This window comes from Filicampus tigris, chromosome 11, assembly GCF_054856515.1.
Source record: "Filicampus tigris isolate MCC_2025a chromosome 11, RoL_Ftig_1.0, whole genome shotgun sequence".
Taxonomy (NCBI): Eukaryota; Metazoa; Chordata; class Actinopteri; order Syngnathiformes; family Syngnathidae; genus Filicampus; species Filicampus tigris.
The window spans coordinates 24,218,735-24,245,503 of NC_141227.1; the positions used below are offsets into that span (position 1 = coordinate 24,218,735).

The window sequence follows — 26,769 nt, forward strand, 5'->3', positions numbered from 1 at the left end:
AAGCAAGAGGGGGAAAATTCCGAAATTGCAAATTTGCATCTTCAGAAAACATCAGCAGCAAATCATGATCATCATTCGATTGGCCATTCAAAGTGTGGAAAAATAGTTGTTTTTGTTTTTTTTCAAGAAACAATTATTATCTTTTGAATGGCAACAACTGCCAATAGTGCTCAAATCAGTCAAGTGAATTGATTTTCAACATGTTATATCTTTTACCGTTATTGATCAGATGATATGAAAATGAGCCATACAGCATAAAATTAGCCTTGGCTTTTGCCAGCTAGCGGCTAGCATGACCACAGCACGCCGCTCTTTTACACCCACATGTGGTTAGCTTTGGCTCAACGGAACCTTCTTGAAGTCCAACGTGCTCATCAAGCCAAGGTGTCACATGACCTACAATGGCTCCGCCCGCCGCGCAGACTTCCTTCCAGGCGGCAAAGGCGACCAGGCCTCGTAAAGTTCACTGCAAATGTCACCGTGTGCCATCAGTGACATTTCATAACGCCTAGCTGCAGATGACCCGCCTGTTAGCTCGCAGCTTTATTAGCTTACGCTAGCACACGCGCGCGCGCACACGCACACGCACAAACGCTGAGCTTTCCGCGGTGGCATTTAGCGTTAATAAAAACAACCTTTTGATGCGGGAGTGCGCCGTCAAAGCAGATGAATTCATTTAAGCGTCGTCATCGTTGAGTAAGGCTCCCGTCGTCCGTCGGCTCCACTTAGCGCAGCGTCCCCTCGCTCCACTTTGTGTGCCGACGGGGAGACGACTGCGCTAACGTGCGCCAAGAAGCGTCGCTAACATGCCGGTCCACTTTTTGGAGACGCAAACAAAAAGTAAGCGGCAATGTTCAAGGTGGGGAAAAAAGATTAAGGTGACGCTTAGACTACAATGACCAGAAGTAGAAACCACAGGACATAAATGGAGAAAAAAAAAATGGCAAAATGTGAATGACAACCTGGGAAAGCAATTTGAACGAACACAATTTATAAAGTCCAAACTTCGCGATTTTACTAAACAAAGCACAACAAATGTGAAAAAAATTTGAATGGAAAAATATATTTTTTAACCTAGAAAATAAAGTAAAATCAATTTTAAAAAGTCCCCTTTGACAATGTTTTTATTTTTATTTTTTCCATGTGTTTGAGTGTGAAAACCTGTCCGTGGCCTTTGAAAGATCAAATGTTATGTAACTCAAAAAGCCCAAAATGGGCGAAGATCAAACAAAATTAGAATTGCAATGAGAGAGGGGAGGAGGTGCCGTAAAGGGCAAGCAAAGAGGCCATGCAGGGGCAAATCAGGTAGTCACAGATGGAAGCTTTGGCAAGCTGATGCACCTCAAGAACAGCCAGATGCCCTTCGACAAGGTGGCCCCACCTTTTGCACGCCCCTGGTTTGAAACCCTAATTTGACACCCTAACCCAGAGTGCGGCTCAAGTTTTCTGCAGACTGAGTGTTTTGTTGTTTGCCGCCAGGACCCGCAGATGGACGGCGCGAGCACGTCCAACGCCATCGTGAGGAATTCGTGCGTCCGCCGACGACCTTCCGGGACGTCTCTGCTGCCCCCGTTGCTGTGGCTGTGGTACTGCGGCGGCCATCTTGCATCCTCGCCGGACCACTTGTAGCCTCGCGGCTGAAAACGGCGGACTGATACTTACAAAAAAAAAAAAAAACGTGAAATTGTTTCCTTCGTTTTCTTCCTCAATGTATGAATTCCCTCTGGATCGCGTTTGATTCTTCTGGTTTTTTTTTTTGTTTACATCTTTTGATGTTGATTTTGTCACCGGCTATGATCGACTTTTTGACGTACGTTTTTTCTTTGCGTTGGTCAAGAAGTATGGGAAATGGAAGCTTCTGACATGTGGACGAAATGTATGAAAAACTAAAATTCTAATCGGTAAGAATTGATGCTAACGAGCTAGCTCAGTATTTGTTTGTGATCCAACACATGGAGAAGGTTAGCATTTTCGGTATCATACATCCTACATCAACGTCACAGAAAGCACACAAAAGTCTCAAAAAATCCCAAATTGGGAAAAAAAAAACCCACAAAGTCTGCCATTTTGTTTTGAAGTTGTCATTTTAGCAACATTTCCAAGACAATTTTGTAGCGCCCATTCAACGTTTTTAGTCCCAGAAGCCAGTTTTGCTTCACAACTTGAAATTTGGTACATTATGAGTTGACCCACCAAAAAAGTGTCAAGTACCAATTCCTGGAAAGATATAGGACGTCTGCTCTGTTGGTTTGAAGTGGCCATCTTGGCATGTTTTGGCCATTTCCAGAAGTCCTTCTTTAAGAATTCCCCCCATCGCTAGTACCTCTAATAGACCGATGAATGAATTGAGTTTTCGTCATTGTGTGTGAGCGCAGCATGGTGGCTATGTTTGAGAGAAAGCTAAGATGCGCAGCAGTGCTCGTCAAGTCATTGTTCGTACTTGAAAAGCTCCAACGTCAAAGCCGCGTTTCAGGTTTTTACCCCATTTCGTTTTTCTTCTGGCAATGATTTATTTTTCCACCTCATCCATCAAGCTTTGCGTTCAAGCGACACTTAGCACATTAGCCTCATAACTTCAGCTAGCCTGGTTTCCACAGCTAGCACTAACAATAAGCCATGAAATCAAATTTTTAGTTGCTGCAATGAAGGAAACTTTCCATAACTGAAAAATAATTTGCTTTGTTGATCACTAGAAAAAACATCTTGGCTAATGGTAGCAGCCTTCAACGTTATCCGCCCACTGAATGTCTCTGGTCAGTTGCCCATTTAAATTACTACTGGGCCTGCCGCTAAAATAAGATAAGCTAAGCTAAGACAAGCTAAGCTAAGATAAGAAGCGACAAAGTGAGAAATCTTTTTTGTAGCAGAGAGAGTTAGTCTCACCGTTGTTATCGTAAAAACGGCAACAAGTCGCGATATTGTTGGAGTCATGCCAATGCCTTTTTATTTTTTAGCAATGATTCACAATGACATGCGGAAAAACAAGTAGGCTAGCCAATAAAGCGTTAGCATTTAGCTATCATCTGTACAGCAAAACGTCATCACAACGTACAGAGAAATCCAAAGCATTTTAGTCAGACTCGAAACGAGGAAAACGTTGGCTTGGAAAGGTAAAGCGTTGGCTAATGCTAACGCTAACATACGTGTTAATCGGCCAACTTAAATGGAGTGGGTTTTTTGTGACTCACAAAATTTTGATTTCATATTCTTCCGTCAACTATATTGACTTGGAAGATTCTTGTTTTTTTACGTAGAGTATATGTCATGTATATTTTCTCCTGCTCTGTACGTGACATGTACAAGACAATATTCCATTCGCATCTGTAAACAAAACCACAAAAGAGGATATCCGTGTAACTCCTGTTGTACTTCAAAAATAAGCAAATTTGTTTACGATGTTGCTTAAATATGACTATGTTTACTTTCCTTTTTTGGACAAATATTTGACTTATTTTTCTACATTTTGATTGTTTGATTTGCTGTTTTTGGATGTGTTGAAATGAATGAAGGCTTCGGCTTGTTCTTAATAAAAGCGATAATATTCGAATATTAATGCTAACCAGAAGAAGGCAAGACGCATGGTGGTCGAGTGTTTCAAGATGGCGTCACCCATGTTTTTTCAATAAAAAAGATGACGAGTCATCTTCTACTTCTTCTTCGGCTTCCCAACATCGTCTTCGCTTGTGAAAAATGTCAAATCTGTTGTACAAATGAATCGAATCCAAATAAACATGAAAAATGTTCAATCAACCAAACTGACTGACTTGTGCTCTCTGGCAACAAAATGTTGTGTGAGTAACTATGAATGTGTTGGTGCATTTTCACCACTTTTATAAAAATGAGTAATTATTAATACATAATTGTTGCCAAATTGTTTGACATTTTCAGCATTGTTAATAAGATGCAAATTATATATACACACATCTCATCTCCTGTGTGCTTAGTATGTACATTTCAACATTTGATAGAAAAGAATTTATTGTTATCGTCTGTGGACCCCCAGAAATAGCCTTGGCCACCCCAAGGATAAAAGTCTAGCTCCGCCCGCCACTCAGGGTGTGTGTGTGTGTGTGTCGGGGGGTGGGGGGGGGTCAGTTGTGCACGTTTGTTTTCTTGCTGACGCATGAAGCGGCTTGGCTGCCAGGCGTCCACTTACAGCTAAAAACGCTCGTCTTTCATGTAGAGAAAAGCAGCACTTACCTCCTGGCTAATGGCCGGCCGCCTTTTAAAACAAAACAAAAACAAAAGAGTCCGATAAACTCGGTCAGCCTTTTTTTCCCGTCTTCTATGAAATCAAGCTCCATCAACGGGGAGGACCAATATTGCACTTGCTTGCCACAGGAGACAGACATCACCTTCTATTGCATGCTTTACTTTTTCAGAGCTTATTGTCTGACAAATCCAATCAGAACACTGCTAAAGGAATCCCTAAGAAAGTTTTAATCTCGGAAGATTTTCAAAGATTTCATATTTTTTGCAACATTAAAGATTTTTGTGCTGGAAGGGAAAAAAAATCAGACAATAAACATATTGTTCACTATTTGAGAAGATTCAGACTTTTATTTTGACAAACTTGAATTTCCAGATACAAGTGAAAATAAACGTCACAGTCTGATGAGACCAAAATGATCTATTTGGTTTTCATTTCGTGAACAATCTTGATAGAATAATGAATTTTGGGGTAATTTTTTTTCATTTTACAGATTTAAAAAGTCATTTAAGAAAAAAAAAGCCTCAATGTTACAAGAAACAAGTCATAATCACCCCCATATTGAAACATATTTAACAATAACATAAAATGTATGTTCACGTCGTATGCGCTATAAAGGGTTTTACAAAACGGAGGGCGACTGACGTTCAACGTTTACTTTCTGTATGTTTTTCATCCTATTTGTGAACGTTGCCTACGAGTTCATCACTCGAACGCTCCTCCCGCAGCTCACCGGCGAGTCACTGACGACACGCTGACCACCCCAATGGTCTCGGCAGAAAAAAAGTCAAAGAAAAAACAAATGCGCGGACGTCAAGATTTGGCGGGTTAGCGTCTTGGTCGTCCAGGTGGGAAGCTTGGAACGACCTCCGCGTTGAGCTCAACTTTTCCGCCACGGATAACAAGCGTCCGTATTTCCCCGTTTGGCAATGTTTGCACCGGCGCAGATCACCTGAGGTCCGAGCGTCGGGGGCGGCGCGCCCCAGGGCTCAAACACAAGTCCCCTGGTGGTGCACGAGGTGTTTGCGTTGCTTGCGGGCCGGGCCTCGCTCGCGGCAGTCCGACGACGGCGGCTGGCACGTGGCGTCCACCAGGGCGCTGGCCACGGCCATGCCTGCGTAAAGAAGAAGTTGAAAATACAATAAAATTGTATTCATATAGCGCATTTCATAAGAGCTAGAGCTGTTACAAAGCACTTTACAAACAGTAGACAATAAATAAAGACAATAAAAGGCCATAATACACAAGTATTAATAAATATAGATATAAATCATATATAAGATATAAATAAAAATATATAAACAAATAATGATGTTATTGTCATCATTCCAATCTGATGATTATTTGCAGAAATGTCGATCTGGAGGAAGCGTGTGGAGGGAGGAGTGCGTACGTTTCCAGTTTTGCCCTCGAGGCGGCCGGCTGGCGGAGGGCCAACATCAATGGAGGACGGCGGCCTGACCCTCTAAAGAGAGTCTCCCTGGGGGAGGTAAAAGCCAGGGGGAGGGGGGAGCGCCTCTGCTTTTATCTCCACTTTTGCACTCCCGGGTGGTTTAACAGTTTTTTTTGTTTTTGTTTTTTGGTAACTAAATTCAGGAGACACTTCCTGTCTGCTACGCCGCCAACAAGAGTGAAGTCACAGCATGAAAATCATTTCAGAAAACCAGACCCTCATAAGAAGCCCAATCAGGGCTCGTTCAACTCGTTGAAGTTCAGGGGCCACATTCACCCCAATTTCATCTCCGTTGGGCCTCATAAAATGTCAACAACGAGTCCCCGCTTGCCATTGTTTTGATAATGTATATTCACATTATAGTTTGTGATCTATAAAGGGATCTGGGTTACAAATCAGGGTTTTAAACTAGGGTTACGTTTTCAAATTAGGGTTTTGAACTAGGGTTAGAGTTTCAAAGTCATTTTTTAAACTAGGGTTAGGGTTTCGAAAGGGACCCGACCCCCCGCCGGAAAAAGCCAAAATGGCTCCTTGAAACCATTTTGTGCCTGCAAATGTTTTCCTATTGCCCAAGTATAAAAATCCAAGTTGACATGCGTACCCGACTGTCCTGGCGGCGGCGTTCCACATGGCATTCTGGGTAAAAACATCAGCACGGTGAGGACGGCGGCTTTGCTCCCCCAACACGGCTCCATGGCGATGGCCTTGGGCACCGCCTACAAGTACGCACGCACGCACACACACACACACACAGACACACACACACAAAGTACACACATTAATTACACGATATAAGGACCTTATACAGGCACCAGTGGGACTCGATGAGGTGGATCACGTTGCGACATCCGACGCTACGGCTAATGTTTCCTGAATATCGATCACGTGCGACCTTTCTGCTCAGCTACGCCGCAAAGGTTGCACGCAAAGACCCGATAATTAACCACGCTAACATATCCTAAACAAACACACACACACACACACGTACACACACGTTTTCGATCCAAAAAGGGTGGGAATAAAGACCAAATCCCAAAAAGAACAACCATAAAATGGACACTTCAAAACAAAATGGCAGACCATCCGTGTCTTTTAGTGGGTCCACTTGTTTACCAAATGTCATGTTGCTGACTGAAACTGACTTTAGCGGCTGACGTTTGAAAACATCCAAGTTGATTTTAGAAGGAAGCCTGGAAATGAGGCTGGCCGACTCCCTGCGTCTTGTCAGGCAAGGCTTCTTGAGACCTTTTTGTGGCTCTACTCATAATAGACATGTTTACCAACTTTCATGCTCTGGCTGAATTTAAAAATAATAATAATATATAAGTAACTAGTCACCTCCAAAAGAAGTGGAAAAGCAAGGTCACTTCCCTAGTTTTTTGTTTTGAAGCCCGCAAAAACATTTTGTCGTCCGGCAATTGACAGAAAAGTGCATCCAAACTCATGGGGAGAAGCTTCATCATGCCACAAGACAATGAGCCAAAACACAACAAAGGACTTCATCAGGGCGAATAAATGGAAGGTCTTTGACTGGTCAAGTCCATCACCAAACCTCAACCCAATAGAGCATACGTTTCACCTCTGGGAGAGGAAACCCCCGGAAACAAAGAAGAACTGAACGTGGCTGCGGTAAAGGCCTGGAAAAGCATTTCAAATGAAGAAGGCAATCGGTCAATGATGGCTCGCAGGCGTGAAAGAAAAGCTGCACTTCTCCACTTTTGTCTGATTGAAGTGAAAGCCAAATGTCTTCAGTCCACAGCGCCAAAAAAAGGACTTTATTTTGCTGTTCCAAGACTTTTGCAGGGGATGTTATTCTGTTAAAAACATCAAAGTAGGCTCAGATGTGTTTTTCATATTTCATTTTTCTCGCCGGTTTAAGTGTCCGGTGCGATTAGCGGGTTGGGTCGGGCCGGGTGGGGTCAGGTTGCGCTACTAATGGCCCTAATGTTCAGCTTGCGTGCCGTGCCGTGCCGGATGTGGTTTTGGTGCCGCATCTGGAAAAAGTCTCTAGTTGTGTGCAGGGGGTCCCTTTTTAAACAAAGCACATTGATTTTTCATCCCTGAAAAATCAAAAAGCAGACTTGCGGTTGGCAATGTGAATGCAAACGTTCGACATTGCGTCGCTGACGTTTCCCGCTGAACTCTGCGTGAACGTTCAGCGCATGGTCATCGGCCGGCCGCGTTAAGCGCAAGCCAAGAGAAACATCCCGTAATGTGAAAAAGGTCTGTGGAGGGGGCGACATTCGGCTCGATTCTCTGGCATGACATCATATGGACAGCACGGACCGGTCATTTGAAACCTTAACTCGCTTTTTCAAAGCCTGACCCAGGTTAGCCAGCCTGGCTTCAAACTTTTGCCCCTGGTTAAAAAGCAAATGCAGGTTACTTGAAACGTGCTGTTTGAAAGCCTCATTTATAAACCCAAAGCCAAGCTTGAAACTCGAATGCGGCCTTCAAACGCGAACCCAAAGATGAATAACCCAAGATGAGCCTCAATCCTATCGGAAAGGCCTCATTTGCAACCCTACCGAGGACTTGTTGGTCGGAATGACTCGGCAGATATTTATCACTCGCCAAACCCTCCCGAGCGCAGAGAACCTGACAGCGTCGAAAACAAGCAAAGAGGAGCGACCCCCCCCCACTTGTGCCCATCAAGGCACCCATCCGTGTTGTTCCCCGCCGTGCATAAAATGGTTGTGTCCAATCTTCTCAACATCCCCAACCCCCCCCCCAAAAACCCTTCAATTTCCTCTCGTCTGTGTCTGGATCTGTGGCGCTCCTCCACGGGGAGGCCCGCCTGCCCGCCTGCCCGTGTGTGTGTACGTGTCCCCAAAAAAAGGAGCCAAAATGTGTAGCTTGAGCATAAACTCATTTTGTAGCCTGAGGATGGCAATGCGAGGGGGGTTGGGGGAGGTGGGTGCGTGTCCACATCATTTGGGGTGGGTGTTTTTCTCTTCTGGGCAAGAAGGAGAAAAAAATATCCTTCAAGTCTCAGATGGCGTCACGGCGTAAAAGTGGCAGCTTTATCCGTGCAATCGAGGAGATGCTGCGGCAGATAAACGCCAAATTCGCACCGTCTCGTCTCCCTCCCCCCGCGTCATCCTCGTCACAAACAAACAAGACCGGCTCCACGCTCAAAGCAAATAAATAGCAGGGACATCGATAAACGCAGACAGAAGAGCATAATGTCATGGAATTATAAACATGAGTCATAAGCAACTAACAAGTGCACAGCAAACTACCAAACGAGGTCAATCAACAACTAAATCCTCATCATCAAACTAAAACAGCCAAAATAGAGACTTTTGAAAACGATCCATGACAAGTGAACAGCAAAATAAGTGACCTGCACGTACATAACAAATAACGAACACGACCGATAAAAAAGACCTGAAAAGAATAATAGTCATGACTAAATAACACATAACAGGCAAAGAAGAGTAGCAAGAAAATGAAAGATAAGACGACAACAAATCAAATAGTCAAGGGGGGGGGGGGGTGCTGATGAATGAGGCCTAACTAAATGTCCCCTCGTTGTTGACTTGCTGTTGTCGTCTTGAGTGTGACTCACAATGATGGCGGCGCTGCCTGGACTCACTCATGGCCCGCGTGGGACGGCCGGTCCAACCTGGTCTCTGCACACCTGCATAGGAAACGCGCGCGTGTGCGGCGTCTCCGTTTGAAACAGGCAAACAAACGCGCTCAAGTGCCAGGAGGACAAGGAGCTCCTCTCTGGACTCGCTTTCCTCTTTGTCCGTCTCGCCGCAAAATGAATCACGTCCCTTCCTCGCCGCCTCCTCAACTTTTCTGCTTTGGAATTTTCTCTCGCCTTTGCTGCTTTTCTTTTCTTTTCTTTTTTTTTTTTTTTGTATCGTTGTTAGCGTGAGAGAGACGAATGTGTTTACCTGCTGACGCAAAGGCGCGCACACACAAGGCCGCCATGATGACGGATGGCCTGAATGTCATTTTTCCTGCCGCGGGTTCAATATTGACGGATGAGAACGAGGACGATGACGAGGATTATTATCGATCGGCTCGTAAAGACGGAGGAAAGGCGAACTAAATCCTCCGATGAGCTCAAAAGATGAGCGACGGCGTAAGACGGCACAGTGCGACATGCTCCTCAACATAGTGGACAGCATGAACTTGATGTCGTGGAAATGTTCTTTTGACTGGATAGCGGTGATTCCAGAAGCGAGCGGCAAGTCGCCAACGCTCAATCTGTGCCGAATGTTAAAGAGGCTTCAACTGGTTGGAATCCAGCCACGTGGATTTGTGAAGTACAAATCAGTTGCATTGAACTTTTAAGTGCATTACAGGTGCATTAAAGCCTTTTGAACGCTTTTGGCACATTTTTTTATTTCACTTGTGCGTGATTTGATAATACTTATACTTATAAAATCATACAGTATAAGTAGCTGGGCATTTTGCTAAAACTTTGCAGTCCGTTTATTCGCTGCAGCCGGGGTACCCTTCCGCCGTCCGTTTATTCGCCTTTTTCTCTGGCCAGTACAAAGAGTAATCGCTTATAGGCCGCTCCGCCTGTCACTTTAACCGGCCTTCCGTTAGCATTTCCGTCGCGCAACTTTGGCCGACCTCCACTAGCAACGCTGAACGAACCCCGAAACCAAAGACTCGCCGTGACTTTGAAGCCGGAGCGCGGCCGGACTAAATGTGTCTCCTTTTAGGACCCAGAAGATGTCAGAAAGCCTCGGCCGCAGGAAACGGAAACCTCGCCGCGGCCATTGAAGCCTCGTGCGAAAATAGACGATGGGCTTTTGACTATGCTTAGTCTGACTATTTTTTGAAAGTTTCCCGTCTATCGTTTATCGCCTACAAAATGGGCGTCCATCTTTGGTAGGCGGAGCCGTCCGTCACATAGGCGGAATGTCCAGCTGTGATTAAGGACAGTGTTACTGCTCAAAGTCTGCATCTTGTTACAGGGGCTTACAGACATATCAAATATACTTTTTCTTTCAGAATACAGCCTCTGTTTCATTTTTATGAACATTAGTAGGGGTGTCAAACTCATTTGTGCTGTATCGTATTGTATATATATATATATATATATATATATATATATATATATATATATATATATATAAATGGAGATGAATCAATCAACCAATCCACACGCACATTACCCATCTTGACTTGATCTGAATGTTGCTCATCAATCTGAGAATGTCAGTTGTGTCCTTAAGCAAAGCTTTGATTAAAACACGCGGCGACTTCCTGTTTAGCCACCTGCGTCCCCGCACCGTACGTTCCAAAAAGGCCCTTTTGTACAAAACGCGCTTTATTGTTGGTCAAGGTGGACCAGCGGCAAAGTGAGTTTGCACAGCTGATGCGCAAACTGCAGCAGCACAAAGAGAGAAAAGTCCGCCCGGCAGTTTGTTTCCCGTCGGTCTGCTGAGACACATCTTTTTGTGCTCTTTTTGTGTTCTTGTTACTTCTTCTTCTCTCGTCTCTGTGTTCTTTAATTTGAATCCCCAAACAGGCCAACCAGGTCCCAGCAGGAGTCCTTTCATCTTCCTTTTTGTTTACCGGCTGGCGGGTTCCAACAGCCGTTGTCCTCTTTGGGATCATTTTGTTCTTTCTTTTCTCTCGGGGTAGCTCGCCCTAAAACCGTCCGCTGTCCGATGGCGTTGGAAATCAATCAGTCAATGAAATCAAACGTGAACTCTATAAAGACCCGTATAGACGCGAAGTGAGCAACGTGGACGTGTTTTTGGTTGTCTTTTGTCAGACAAATGAGTCAAGACTCACCTGCAGTCTGTGCGCGCTTAGTTGTGCACCTTGCCGCAAACATTCTTCCTCCCACGCGTCATAAATATTCGTCATTGCCGTCGTCCTCCCCTCCTGCGTGTTGATCTACATACGACCCCCGCAACGGCAGAGGAAAGACGCCACATTAAAAGAGCGCCTCCGAAATGGATTCATGGCTTCGTTGAAGCCGCATTAGGAAAATGGCGGCGCAATACACCAGAGGGATTTGCCGTCTGAAGGCCGTTTTGCATTCTCACAGCAAAATTGGCGATTTTTTTGCGGACGCGTCAGAACGCGTGCACGCCTTCAGTGTTATTTCCAACGGATGCCGACAAGCGCGCAACGGCTTTCGGGAGTAGTTGGGCTCCTGAATGCACCTGGAATGCAGCCTTTGTGCTTATTTGTACTTGAGATTGTGACCGTCGTGTTTGACGACGTCGTCGTCGTCGTCTTTGTGATTTGTGCGCGCGCGTGCGCCGTTGTGAAGGTGAGCGTCCATCTCGACGGCGCGCCTAACGACCCGACATCTGCCGGCGTGCGAGGGCGTGATAATTGCGCACTAAAGTAGGTTTACGCGCCGCTCCGTCTTGTTTTATGTGTCGCTTAAGTCGTTGTCGTGCGGCCATTAGGCGCCGCGTCAACGCCACGGCTCTTGTTGGACTGCACTTTTTGACTGCCTGTTTACACTGATTGTAATATCCCGTTTTATGTTGCGCCATGGAGCCACAATGCATTAACGCGACTGACATGACATCTGTGAGTCACCTTCTACCGCCTTGCGGGTCGGTGATTGTTCTCACACCCTAGCTCGGCTTCCTATCACAACTCATGACAGGCAAACAGACGGTAAGATCAGCGTCTCGCACTTTGCGGCTTTAAAGTTGCGTTGCTGGAATGAAGCAGATTCTCCTTTGATTGTCATCTATTTCCAAGGGGCGGGCATTTTACGTAGCGCCGCCCCTGCTGTCGATTGAAATATGGTCAAAGTGCCTTGGGGCTCGCGTTGCCGACGTCACGACGGGTGAGCTGTGCCGTTGGCAATTTGAGCCCCGAGATGGATGGAAATGGATTGATAATTGCCAGTAATCATCAAAAGAGCGACTTTTCCCGACTAGGGGGCCGCATATTCTTGAAAAGAACATTTTGGACTCGAGTTCCCCTTGAAAGGGTGAAAGCTTACTACAGATTGTTGCTTTGGTTCCCAAATGCGCGATTCAGTTGGGAAACACAACACTTCACAGAAAGCTTTCAAACTAAGTTGAAAATATTTGAGATGGAGACTACATGTCATTTGTTCAAGGAGTTGTCTTAGCGCGTTGACCCAGTGGCGCAAGCGCATCTTTTTTTGGGGGTGTGTTTGGGACAGGCCTGCTGCAAAGTGAAGTGCGTCACCTGTCGCCAGGCCCGGCGGTCGCAGCACACCTCCAGCGCCAGCGCCACCGACGCAAAGGGACGACTGGCCATCTGCTGACGCTCCCTCATCAGCTGCTAAAAAAGACAACAGCAAGGTGATCAGCATCGTGCACGGTTAAGCATTACATTTCTTTACGTCATACATAAATCGATAACACAAAACATAAATAGTCAATTGGAAGGAAATGAGACATTCCCGACGCCCTTTGAGACCCTCGTGCCAAAAATCAGTCAGCGTTCAGAAAAAGTTGGATCTGAATGCAAAACTTTCAATCATTTCAAAGCAGATCAATTTGATGAAGCGAATCCGTCTGGAACGGCAGCATTGTGTCCTTCCGAATGCGATAATGCAAAGTTAGCAGTTTAAGGGCTGATTTACGCCGCCGCCGCCGCCGCCGCCTTGTTGTCTCCTCAAGGACGCGACGGAGTAAACATGCGCGCGCGGCGCACCCCGGCCACCGATTACAAGCAGACGAGTTGCGAAAGTGCTGAGACGCAACTCTGGGCGGCGCTTACGTCGGAATTCATCATTTGGAATCTTTGCAAGGAGATTGAGGTGGCGGACACGCACGCGCACACATTTGTCATGATCACCATCACATGCTTATGATCACGCGGAGGACGCATTGTCATCGCGACTTTCATCACGCCAACGGCGCTGACGTGTTCAAAAAAACATTCATAAATGTTGCGGCGCTCGCAAGCAAAGCACCGCTGCCGCTTGACAATTTTCAATCCCTTTTAACGAGTCGAATGAGTCAAGTTGTTTGTTTGACTTCATGAGTTTCAAATATTGTGTGAAAACCTGCAATCATCAGCCCATCGTATATCGAGGATTTTTTTTTTTTGATGTCGTCTCTGTACTGTAGCTTTTCACGCCCACAAAGAGCTGCATCTGTTTATAACGTAAAAGCTGTCTTCTTTTGTTTACTTTTGTTTGTTGACTGGGACCCGGGCACAGTTGTGCGCATTTGGGCTCTCAACGCCGCCACAAGGATTTGAAATCAAAGCAAGCGTCAAGATGGGCTTGAACTGCAGACTTTCACCCGGGAGGACATTTCCCTCCAAACCGGTCGAATGGCGCACCAATGACAAGAGTCGGCGTATGCGCCCGCGCCACTTTGCAATGTCGCCATTCCGACACTTTTTGCCGTCATTTGGCACGCGAATGCCCTCAAATGAGAGAGCGTGCGCATCCAAGCACGTTTGCATTTGTATCCAATCCAATTGCGGCGGAGTTGAGAGCCTCAGAGAGGCCATTTGCGTCCATGTCCCAAGACTTAGCGATCGTAGCCTCTACTTTTCACATGGAGTGCCTCCAAATGTGCACTTGAGCTGTGAACGTGCTTGCCCACCACCACCACATTTGAGGTGCGCGCATGCACGCGCGTGGCAGCCGCCTTGGGCCGACAGGTGAAGGAAGGCATGGCACCGCCGCAGGGAACGCGGCGCGCAGGCGCTACTCGCTGTCGCTACAGGTGCAACACTCATCCGGGCCGACTCTGCGGGCACCTGACAGCTCGTTAGCATCACACACGCAGCCGCTGTGTGTGTGTGTGTGCCTTGAAGGGCTTTGTGTGCGCTGGCGTGTACAAGCGAATAAAAGTAGCAGGTTTGTGTGTGAAACAGGTGGCAAGCCTCCAGCGACAGCAAAGTCCATTAGCATCATGTCCTCCATGACTCCATTTGGGTTTTCAATATGTCTCATCGTAAAAGCCACTGATGACATTTATTTACCGCCTGAAAAGTCTTTAAGGGGACAAAATGGACTACTTTTTTTTTTAATGTCTTGTACACAAATAGTTGTCATAATTTGGCGACTTCACATCGTGATGTGGGAAGGAAAGTGGCGCGAGTAGTGGTTAGCGCACCTGCTAGACTGTTTGGAGGTTTGGCGTTGAAATCCTCCAATGAGGCCTATTTTTGCCTATTTTTGCCTGTGCTTGCTTTGCGAGCATTTATGACTGAAATGAAAACGCCATCATGGCAATTGTGAAAGGCGTTAACAAGCTCGACGCAGTAACCAAGTCACATGGTCGTTGACAGAGTAGACGATAGCGGCGTGGCATCTGCTGTGCCTTCCCAACTCGAGTGTCCGGCTTCCAAAAGTGGCACGAGATGAAACATGTCACGTAGCCACATCGTCCATGCTCGTGCCAACTTTCTCGGCCTCATTTGAGGTCACTCAATAATAGAACGGAAACCTGCCAGGGTGTTGAACCGTCGGAAACAAACGGCCGAAACCACAAAGCGATGTTGCGAGCGAAGGTCCGCCTCCGTAAAGCGGCCAGCTTGAAATCAATGGCAACACCGCGGCTCTCATTCATCCTTTAATGAGACATAAAAGTACAACAACGCCGGGCTGACCACCTCGCTAACGCTTAATGACTGCAAGCGCAAACTCAATTTCATGCTAATCGCACAAACAACGTCCGTGTGCGCTTTCTGGACCACAAGAAGCTTTTAAACGTATAAAGTCAGGTGCCTCCAAATTGAGCTTTTGGGCTCTGAATGGAAAATGAACAAGATGGCCGCCAGCGGAACCTTCTCTGCTAACAACGGCGGCGGGCAAGCTGATGATTTGCTCACATTTGCTCAAATGCGCGAACGATGACGGACAATGACGCGAAGCAGGCCGCAAAAGCAACAAAGAAGTTCAGTGCCACTGGCCAATATGCACACGTCCAGGTCCTTTTTCAACAGGTAGGTGTGAAACGGAAAATATCGTTTTGTAAAGCGCTGTAGTGACTGACGGATCCTTGCAGATGGCGGCGTTGCACGGCTTGGGATTTGGGCTCGGCGCAGCTTTTGAGTCCGAGATAAAGATTAGGCAGTGCCGGTCACGTTGATGAGAAATAGTTGCATCGCTATCAGTCATATATTGTCCATACTGACAATGTACACTATTTACTCATTTTCTACTTCAGCACTAACTCGGGTGCAGCTGTGCAATCATGCGCTGACTGTCTGAGTGAACGATATGAACAAAATGCGCACGCGCGCGCGCGCACGCACACACACGGTATCCTGCCATAAATCCATTAAAACAAACAACCTGCTGATAGCGACTGATAAAAATATCAATTATTTGCTCATTTTGTGACCTTGCGAGCGTCGTCGCTCAGCATGAATAAGCATGATGGACGCTATTGAAAGACACACAAACACCGATGCACGCGGCTGCCTCCATTATGAGCTTCAAAGCGGCTGCTTGACAAAAGGACACACTTCACTGCACTCTTTGGATTGGCATCATTATAAACACTCGGAATATCGGACACAATTATTGGCTCTGGTCAGACCATGAGTGTGTGTGAAGGGCTGTGTGTGTGTGTGGGGGGGGGGGGGGGGGGGGTGCGTGAAGGTGGCGATTGGTACGCCAGAGAGCCGATAACAAATCTCATTTCCGCCATGTTTGTCAGCCTTCCAGACACGTATTTGTCTCCCGCTCGGATTGGCGACGGCGATCCGAGCGGCGTAAACAAGGAAAAAGATTTCCTGGCATGATAAGCGTCCGTCTCCGAGGCAGACGCTCTTGAGACATGTGGAGTGGCGGCGGCGGGACGGTCTCTGGCTGCAAATTTGGCCCGAAGGGCTTCTCACGATGCCACAATGTGGCCTTACAAAAACGGGCTGCTCAGAAGACATTTCCCGGCCGGCATATTTTGCCTTGATTTGCCGCATTTAATCTTGTTTCCATTTGAGTTTTGGCAATGTCCTTTGCTTCGGGCCCGAGGATGTTTCTTTCCGTACTGCGGCGCTCGAACATTGTCAAGCAAATAAAAAGTCGGCTGATTTGTACGGCGCACTAATTAGCCGGGGCTGCTAGACCAAGAGAGACGGCAATTGTCGGACTTGGACACACTGGCTGTAGTGTTGAGCGCTCCGACTAAGCGGATGGCAATTACTGTGAGGCCGGGACGGCCAAACTTTTGACAGAGCACAAGCAACACACTTGAAGTCATCCGACTCTGACAGCAAGAAAACACCCTCAAGACTGCATTCGGTTCACATTTACAAACTGGAAAGACAAATCAAATTGGCTCACTGGCGCCGCCGCAATCTTTTGAAATTCAGCCCCCAAAGGCCACTTTCACTTCAACATGGAACGGGGTAGATTCATAAAAAAACAAGTCATGCCTGAAAAGACGCGGAAAGCAGTCTGCCATTTTGGTGTGAAGCAGCCATTTCAGAGTCTGCTGCTCATTTCAAGGCTCCTTCTGAGACAAAAACGTTGCTCAGTAGCACACAAATCAAACTTTTGGGGGGAAAATTCACAAAGTTTAATTTATGGAATTTGGTTGGCACATCTACCGTTAGGGAGACAAAAAAGTCTTGCTCCCCAAAAAACAAAGGAAGTCAGCCATTTTGTAGCGAAGCCGACATTTTTGCCCATTTCCATAAATCCTTAAAAAAAGGCCTTTAGATTTTGTCCAATTTTGACCAAATTTGAAACTCATATGAATTTGTAAATGATTTCTCCATGGCAGCAAAGTCTGCTGAGTTGCCATAAAACAAACTCCCGCAGCTCATCTCACGGGTAGTTTTGAAAATTCAGCTCCTGAAGCCCTTTCAACTTGGCACCATGAAATATAGAAAGCATGCCTAACACGGGTAGACTCACAAAAAAGTCTCAACAAGACATGAGTGCAAAGATGCAGCAAGTCTGCCATGATGCTTTGAAGCTGCCATTTTTGTGTCATTTGGACCACTGGGCCCAAAATTCACCAATTTGCTTGACTTTCTCTTCAATTTGGCACATGTATTCAATAAAAACCCAATGTCATATTGACAAATGAAATTGGTCAAAAAGCACACTTTTTCAAATATTTTTTTTTGTTCTTCAAACTGCAAAAAGTGCGCTACCAAATGATATCCGGGGCCCCCTAGACTTGCCACGTCAGAATGTACAAACTTTTCATGCATGTTGAGGGCCCCAAAAACAACAACAGGAAAATGTATTTGCCTCCTAAATATTTCCACAAGGTGCACTTTCACAGAAGTTGTGTATTTGTTGTCATTAAATTCAGTTGTGCGTGGCAATAAAAATGACTTGCTCTTTTCTCTACGGTCTGCAAATGTATGCAAAAGAGACTATTAATATTCCATGAAGGTTTTCGCTCGACATCGTTTAGCAGAGCTGAAAGTCTGAAAGAAAGAAAAAAAAAATTGGAGAGCTCAGCCAAGCGTGAAATCAGCCGCGTTTCAAGTCTGACGAGACGTCTCTGGCGGCGACGGCCGGATGGCCCGGCCCGGCCCGGCCCGGCCCGGCCCGGCCCGGCCCGACCCGGCCCGGGTTAAAAGCGGCCACGCCGTCCTCCGTTTGAAGCCGGCATTACATCAGCCTTCATGGCCGTCCTCCTCGGACACACGCCGTCCATCAGCGCCGAGATCACAGGCGAGCCGCAAGCGTGACGGCCAAATGTTCCGCGGCCTTCCTTTGCGAGAAGGCTCGCAACAGCTGGAGTCCATCTGAGTCCACCGGCACCTGAGCGCGCGCGGATGCTGCGGCTATCGTGGCGATACAACCGAAAGCGCTTTGGACGACTCTGAAGCGCAGGTGTCAAAGTCAAGGCCGAAGCTTGCCCTGTTGTCAAAAAAACCAAGGTGGGGGCAGCCGCCGCGTCATGAATGTGGAGACGTGGCCGCCATGGTCGTCTTCTCGGCTGCGCACGCCACCGCAGTGGATTTGAAATCAACTAACTGAGTGTTTGGAGCCCCACCGTAAAGTGGTTCAGGTCTGCTTCCACTAGAATGGCAATTCAAAATGGCCGAAATGGATGTCGATGAAGGTTGAAGGCTTTCATTTTGAGACTTTCGATGCCGTTTTCTGGGATTCGGTGATTCACGCGTGACACCTCGGATCCACGTCAGGCTGACTCCGTTCAGTCGAGTCCACTCCAGGCCATCAAAGTCCAGTCCGCGCCGACGTGCGCTTCCAAAAATCACATTTTTATAACTTGCTGGACAGTCGGCAACACTTTGGAAGACTTGCAAGTGGGACTACATGATCAAATAGAAAAGTGCCAACAGATGGAAGTTGTTGAAGAGCGAGCACACACACACACACACACACACACACACACGCGCGCGCGCGCGTCCTGTCCGGCATCGCTTAAAAGTCTTTTGAAAGGCCGTCAAAGCATATGTGCGAGCAAGCGTGCTTCTCGTTATCACCGAGACGCGCCACTGATTTAACACGTGCACATACAAGCACCTTTTGTTGCCTCTACGCGGGCCAAGTGGAACATGAAAGGGAAGGAAAACTGGATCAAAAACACGAAAGCAAACAAAAGAGGCTCAAGAACACGCGTGGGAACAAAACTGGATCGAGATCATGCTATGAAACAAAATTGCATCCAGAACACTTACACAAAGTAAAGCCAATCAAGAAAATAGATTCAAACAACAGGATCAAGAGCGCAAACGGAAACAAAGCAGGTTGAGGAACTCCTAAAAGTGAAGAGCAATAGCATGTACACAAACAAAACTGGGTGAAGAACGTGTGTAAATACAACTGGATCTTGGTAAGGAAACTGGATCAAGAAAATAGATGGATTCACAAAAGTGAAGCAAAAAAAAAAAAGATCATCGACACATGGTTTCCTTGGCAACCGTGTTGATTCTGTCCATTAACGCCATTTAGCCGCGTGTCCCATTAGCATCAAGCTCCCATCTGCCTACTGCCACTGGAGGCCTCCGAGTGCGCGCGCGCGTGCGTCTGCGCGCGCGTCGCTAATCACAGCTAATCACACTTGCGCTCACGTGAGCGAGGGCGTGAGCACGGCAGCTGCCGAGCAGGCGCAAAGCAGGGGACGTCTCCGAACGGACGGTCGCTCGCGTGTCGGCTCGTCCCCTTGCGTGAGGACGCCGCTCACCGGCTGCCCGCGTGCCACGGAAGGAATCCACTTTGGGGTTCTGGCTCCATTTTTGTGCCATCAAGTGATATTACGTCACCTATTTTGTATCTTAACCTCTGTTTCTCAATGTGCGCTTTGGCTACTGTACTTTTGTTTGTGTTCTCGATGTAGGTGTGTCCACACACGTCAGTTTTGTTTCAGTATGCGTTGTTGATCCACGTTTGTTGATATATGCGTCCTGGATCCAACTGTTTGCGCACGTTTTCCCAGTCCTGGTCTCTTTCCATTCATGTTTCTGATCCAGTTTGCTCTCCAAACGTGTCACTTTCCTTCCCAAAATGTTCTTGATCAACTTGACGGCGTGAACCCGGTGGGCGGCGGCGCGATCGGGTTCAAGTGGTCGGCAAGGCTTGACAAGGCGCTAATGAGGAAATGTCTCTTTGCGGTTCTCCTAATGGACTGTCACATGTGATCTCATCCAGCCGCGTGAGGCCGCGTAGTACGTGACTCACGAAGCTATTAAGGGACGTAGATCCACGCATACGCATGCATGCATGCATGGATCACTTTTTCACTCGACATGCTAATCAGTTGAAGACTCTTTTCTTTCAAATCGATAAAATGTATTGAACATTTCTCAATGTCGTCATAGGGGGGAAAAATGTCATACTTGGACATGAGCTGGACGCCGCACACAGATTTAGCTTCTTGATGAAGTTGTTCACATACGTGCTCTCAATCCGGCGACGTTTCCAGTTCTTTCACTATGTGGTCTAGATCCAATTCAGTTTGCCTATACGATCCTGATCCAGTTGGTTCTTGACCTAGTTTTTTGTTTCCATACGCGCTGTTGATCTGGTTTTGCTTGCGTGCGCGTGCCTGGATGCGCGGACTACTCAGCGCGTTTGCCAGCCGGCCCGCGGGCCTCGTCTCCAGAACTTTCTAACAAGGAGCGGCCTAATCAATCTCCAATCGATAACCATGTGGAGCCATTACGTGTGTGTGTGTGTCATAGGCAGGCGTGCGTCAACGCTGAGGATGAAACGGCGTCGCTCGGTCAGCTATCAGCACCTGAGACGGGAAGCTGGCGGCCGAGAGAAGTCAATAGCAGGCTGCAGAGACAAAGGCGAGAGAGCTTGTTTCAGACGTGATGTGTGAAAGCGAGCCAGCGAGCCAGCGAGCCAGCACAAGAGATGCGGCAAAGTGCCAAGCAGAGAGCCAGCGCAGCAAAATTCCACATTAACAACGCACAATGCAACGTCATGTCACTTTGAGAGTCCATCTACGCTCCACCAAATCTGAGTCAACAATTCCCAGTTAAGATTGATGTGCCCGCGGCCAAGTCGTTCGTATCTTACGTGAACGTGTTGACGTACGATAACAAGGCTGGAAACACGACCGGACCGAGAACACCGACAGGAACAAAATGCAATTGCAAACAAACATGGAAATGAAACTGGATGTCGAACCTACGGAAAACTCAAGCGAATCAGGAACATGCGAGGACACAAAACTGGATCAAGATCATGTCTGGAAACAAAACAGGGTTGAGAATGTTTCAGGACAAGTTGGATTCAAAACGCTTATGGAAACAACTAGACCAGGAACATGTATGGGAACAAAACTGGATCGAGATTGTTTAAGGAAAACAAACTGGACCGAGAACATGTTTTGAGAAAGTGTTTTCAAATGTGGTCTTGGTCTTGCCAGTTTTGTTTGCATACTTTTTCTTTAGCTAGGTATGTCTTTGTGAGCTGTCCATTCCAATTTGTTTTCATCCACATGCTGGATCCCGTTTGGTTTGTGCGAACCACCTTAAGTGGCGTCATTTACAATGACGTCAGCGGAACGACAGCAACGGACTATTTCATCATGTTTGCAAACAACAGCGTGTTTGGGCTTGCGCGGCTAGGCACTATACCCCAAAAGGATTCATTTGAAAAAAATCCTTAAAAAAAATTCAAACTAAATGGAGCGGAACCTATGTGGATAAATTGAGTTTATGTTTTGATCTCATAGTTGTAGAGAGAGAAGAAAATCGCACGACTGCCTGCTAGGGTAAAAGGCCTTTCCAACGGGAGGAACTGGGAAGCAAAAAAAAAGGCGGCAACGGAAAACATGCTGACAGGTCAAATGTTTTCTTGGCTTGGTTGGAAGAAGAAAAAACTAGCTAACATCCATTTCAAGGTCAAAAGAGAAGGCGCGCGTCTATAAGCCAAGCGACAGAAAAGTCACATCATAGCGAGACCCTGACTGATCTGCGACGCAGTTTGCACCCAATCAACTTCCCCGTTGAAATGTCACGCGAGTGAGCGAACGAGCGAGCGAGCGAGCGAGCGGGCAGTTCACCTCACCCGACATCATCTTTTCAACGGACACGTCACACCGTGAAAGAACGGCCACAGAGAAGATGGCTGACATCAACATGCAAGCCATTTGCTATTTGTGACGTCATGGCCAGAAAGTTCCATTCAACGTCTTTCTTACTTTGCCCGAGATCAAATCAGCGCACATCTGGTGTCCTCGTTTAATCTTTTAATGGTTTGTGTGTGTGCGTACGTGCTGGGGTGCGCGCGCGCGCGCGTGTGTGTGTGTGTGTGTGTGTGTGAGGCAGCTTATTGTTATCTGAGCAGATCTCCATCTTGTCTCCCCGGGGACCGTTCCAATTCTGGCGTCATTGATTGGCTGCGCCGCCTCCAACAACAATGAACGCCCAACGCCAGCGTGAAAAACCAAAGTGTGAAAACTTTTGACGCTTTCTTTGTCTAGATTACAGAGTGAGTCTGCGAACGGCAATAACAATCAGACTCGCAAGTTTTAAGAGAGCTTTTGTCATCTGGCTGTGTGTTCAGACTGACACAGTAATGTCGTTCACTTCCTACCCTGATCGCATAAGGGAACAAAACTGGATCAAAAAACATGTTTGTGAAGAACAAGAAGAAGAACTCACACAGAAACAGAAATGGATCATGAAAAAATTACGGGGGGAAAAAATGCATTTGAAAACAAACCTGCATCCAGAGCAAATATGGAAACAAAACAGGATCAAGAACATGTAGGGACCAAAACACAATCAAGAAAACAACGTTTGTTTTTTTTTCCGTAAAAGTAAAATGAGCGTTTGGCCACCTCAGTGGTAAGGAGCTTTTGTCCTTGCGCGTGAATGGACGCTATCCGCTCTGCAATTGGCGGTGAGAAGAGCGAGCGGCAAGTGTGGCGTTGGAGAGACTCTCCACACCGCAATCACCGTCAAGTGGCGCACACTTCGAGTCACACAACAGTCACAAAAAAAAAAAAAAAAAAAAAAAAAAGACTTACAGCTTCTTTGCCACAATGTGAGCTAAAGAGATAAGCGGCATTGTGTATTGAGAGCTTTGGCGCTGCTCGCAGCTCGGCGTCCGCTGCCGCCCCCTACAGGACTGATAGGCAAGAGCGGGTCAGGCTGCACGCCTCTTCAGTCTCGCCTACGTGCAAAAAGTCAAACAAGTGCAATTAAATGCCCTTATTTGTGTCTGAAATGGATTAGCTGTGCATGAAAATACTTCAGCCCACTGATGCTAATGCTAACAAACAATTCGTTTCCGTGGACCTGAGTCAGTCAACAGAACCGCACACAACATTCGTTTTGCTGATCAGGAGCTAAGACATGTTAGCCAGCCATGCTAATTGGCCAATATTAGCCAAAGCGGCAAATATAACGCCAATACTAACCATACGGGTCATTTGCATACAATGTGATCAATAACGGCAAGGACATACAGTGCCCTAATGAATTTCAGGTTGAAAATCAATTTGTTTGACTGATATGAGGATTTGAATTATTGGCCCTTGTTAGAACTCAAAAGTGTTTGTTTGTTTCAGGGAACATATGTGTGCACTTGCGTCTGCAGAGTTGCAAGGGTAACGCATGTCAATTGTGCGACTAACACGGTTGACGATGTCTTTACGTCACGCTAGCGATGGGCAGATATTTTATCGGGATTTCAATTTGGGCTTCCCATGATTAGAAAAATAATTGAATCAAAGAAAAATGATCAATAACCTTAGGTCAGCATTAAGGCCCACTGATAAAAGTGCATTTTTATATTAGCACTGCGAGGAAGCATGCAAAGGAACTCAAAACATTAGCCATGCTCATGAACCTGCTTAAACCAAAGCACGGCTCTTGCCAAAAATGCTAATGAATAAATCACCTCCTGTTTGATCATATTTGGGCATATGACACATTTTCAATATGTGTTCTAATATTTCCAGCGATGTTGGAACCTTGGAGAAGGAAATGACTTTTCGTGAGTGTCAAGCCTTTGAAAGCTGGATATCTCATTTTGTCACCACCCTCTTCTCGTTCAACTGCTAATGTAATAATAAGCACGTCAAAGTTATTTAGAGTCATCTTTTGGATATTAAATTTCTTCATTGTGCGTGCGTGTGCATGTGTGTGTGTGCCTGCGCGTGTGTGTGTGTGAGCGTGCTAATAAGCGAGCTAATAAAGGCAGTGAAAGTGTTTTGGGCCGTCAAGGCTGAGAGGCCAGCCGCGGGGGCTCTCGCTGTTTGTTTTGCGAGCGCTAATAATGGCGCTGCAGACTTATAATTAGCAACTTAGTGAAGTGAGGAAATTACGGACGAAGAATCGACGGAAGGGAGACGATCGTCGGGAGGCCAGCGTCCCGACTCGCTCTGACAAAGATGACGACAACAAAAACGAAAAAAAAACAAAGAGGCTCATTGACAAAGTCAAATGTGCACAAGTTACAAAAACATCAGAGCCAAAAGTTATGACTCATAATTATACTACTAATGAATAGGCAAGAACATGTATGGAAATAAAAGTTAATTTATGGGACATAGGCAAACAAAAGTGGCTCAAGAGCACACACCGAAGCAAAACAATCAAGGGTGACAAATGAAATGTTCACCGCGCTAGCGAAGATGCCATTGAACACGGACCATCAGCTATGCTAGCTGACGTGCTAATAAACAATTTAGTACTATAATTTATAATCATTTAACGAGCTACCGGCATGCATGCAAAGCAAACGAGTAAGCTTTCTCCAGATTATGCAAATGAAGCATGAAAATACTGGTAACTTTCAACCTCATCCATTCTGGCTAAATGCTAACACATTGTACTTGTAGCATATTTCCCTCTGGAATTGACAAGTCGTGAATGTCTCCATGTAAACAATGGGAAGCTTGTGTCATTGTGCTTCGCCCACACTAGACGGGGGCTTGGCCTTGTTTCTTCCTCTCCGCATCACAACAACAACAGATGGCGACCAAACGTGCAAAAAAGACAATCCAAAGCCGAAGAAAGCTAACATCTCCCCGCACATCTTGTGCGTCACTCCGCCCACTGGCCACTGCGCTACATATAATATAATGCTCAGTGAAATGAAATCGCAGATAATAGATGTACCCCCCCCCCTCATTTTATGACATAAAAAATCAAATTAAATGGCTGTAAACTGACTGATTTGAAAAAAATGCCAGAACCCACGGAGACACTAGCTTGTACTTCAGTGTAGTCTTACTTTATGTCAAATGCATTTCTCCCATGGACATGAATTAAAATGCCATTCATCTGTTGTTACATGTTGTTAGTAACATCCGCGGGTAGCCACAACCGACACCATCACTCTACGCCACAAGGCTAATGCTGGAGCCCGGAAATACGCCATGCGCTCATACGTTTCACTTCCACGTCACGCAACAGAGAAGATCGGCCTTTTAAAGGCATACGCACGTTCAGTCATAGCTGTGAATGGCGACTCCAAGTGGACAAAGATAATATCGGTACCTCACGTGCATATATTGTATTGGTTGAGGTTGGTATCCATGAAATTTAACTGTCGCCGTAAAAAGCAGGATTAAAGTGGATCTGACATTGCAAAAACTAGACTGGGCCGAAAAAGTTCTTGTTTTAACTCTTTCAAATTTACACAGTGTCATACCATTTTGGTGTGCCGCCGTCTAGCGGCCGACAGTGGAGTTACACACAAAAAGAAATATGAGGCAGGATAAAAAAGTTATACGTACATGTTCAGAAAAAAGAAATCCATGAAATAGTGAAGCCGCAAACTGCCATGGAGACAAGTTTAGTGTATTCCAATTATCCGAGTAAAGGTCTCACCTTTCATAAGAAACACCATTGAGATGGTGATTATAACAAGCACGTTGCCTCCAGGCCTCCGCTCGCCCCGAAAAAACAAGGCTCACAATGAAAAATGATATTTATCCATAAGACAATAATAGTTTAATAGCAAGCAGAGTGATGAATAGCTACATTTAATTGGGGCGAGGTATCATAAAAGGCAGGACAGATGTGGCGTGAACCGTGGGCATGTTTGCAAGCTTTTGTGAGGGATGATGGATGACGTGATTGCGTTTCAGCAAAAACAAACATGGCCCCCACACGTGCACTGAAGAGGAGCTTCTCGTTTTGGTTTTTATTAGTAGCGACCACGATACTTCATCAACGTCCAAAGGGTCACGTGACCGCACCATGGCCATCGTATTACGACCATCAGTGCCACTTGACTTTTTTACATCTTTGTTCGGGGCACCAAAGAATACAAATAAAACCACATTCAAGTTAACGCACATGCATGGACGATGCCGTCCATACAGTTTCATCATAGAGTAGCATTCATCGATTGAACCGTATCGGAATCAGTGCCATATTAAAATCACATCATAATCGGACTGAATCGTATAATACATAGTCAATTGTATCATGTTGTTTTGTAATTGGAGCCCATCATGTTGTAATCGAAACACTTTGTCATGTATCATAATTGGAGTGAATTGGGATTATGCTGTTGGATTATAATTGGAATCAATCATACATTGTAATTGAGGTCAATCACATCATAATTGGAGGGCATCGCATTGTATGGTAATGTAATGGTAAGACAATTGTAGTTGGAGTGAATGATATCGTGTTTCATCCTAATTAGGGTGAACACATTATATTGGAATTGGAATGAATTGGACTTCACTAAATCAGAGTGACTTGTGATGTATGGTGTTTGGAGGGAATTGAATCATATCGTCCCTGAACAATA

The 26,769-nt window shown here is 46.1% G+C and overlaps 2 protein-coding genes across 8 annotated transcripts in view; one reads left to right on the forward strand and one right to left on the reverse strand.

Moving 5' to 3' along the window:
• Positions 1 to 3,749, forward strand: part of gfra1a (gdnf family receptor alpha 1a) — a 50,424-nt gene extending 46,675 nt beyond the window's left edge. For both annotated transcript variants that reach the window (XM_086044925.1, XM_086044926.1), the window contains one exon: positions 1,480 to 3,749. In XM_086044925.1, the coding sequence (XP_085901051.1) occupies positions 1,480 to 1,629 (150 nt within the window). In that variant the 3' untranslated portion in view covers positions 1,630 to 3,749. The remainder of the gene's footprint in view (positions 1 to 1,479) is intronic.
• A 787-nt stretch (positions 3,750 to 4,536) lies between these two features.
• Positions 4,537 to 26,769, reverse strand: part of atrnl1a (attractin-like 1a) — an 84,244-nt gene continuing 62,011 nt past the window's right edge. For 3 of the 6 annotated variants that reach the window (XM_086045933.1, XM_086045937.1, XM_086045939.1), the window contains 3 exons: positions 12,825 to 12,920; positions 6,265 to 6,379; positions 4,537 to 5,324 (listed from right to left, as the gene is read on the reverse strand). In XM_086045933.1, coding sequence (XP_085902059.1) covers positions 5,200 to 5,324; positions 6,265 to 6,379; positions 12,825 to 12,920 — 336 coding nt within the window. In that variant the 3' untranslated portion in view covers positions 4,537 to 5,199. Of the gene's footprint in view, positions 5,325 to 6,264; positions 6,380 to 12,824; positions 12,921 to 18,567; positions 20,818 to 26,769 lie in introns of those variants that run through there. The other 3 variants (XM_086045934.1, XM_086045935.1, XM_086045936.1) reach the window with 3 other exon arrangements.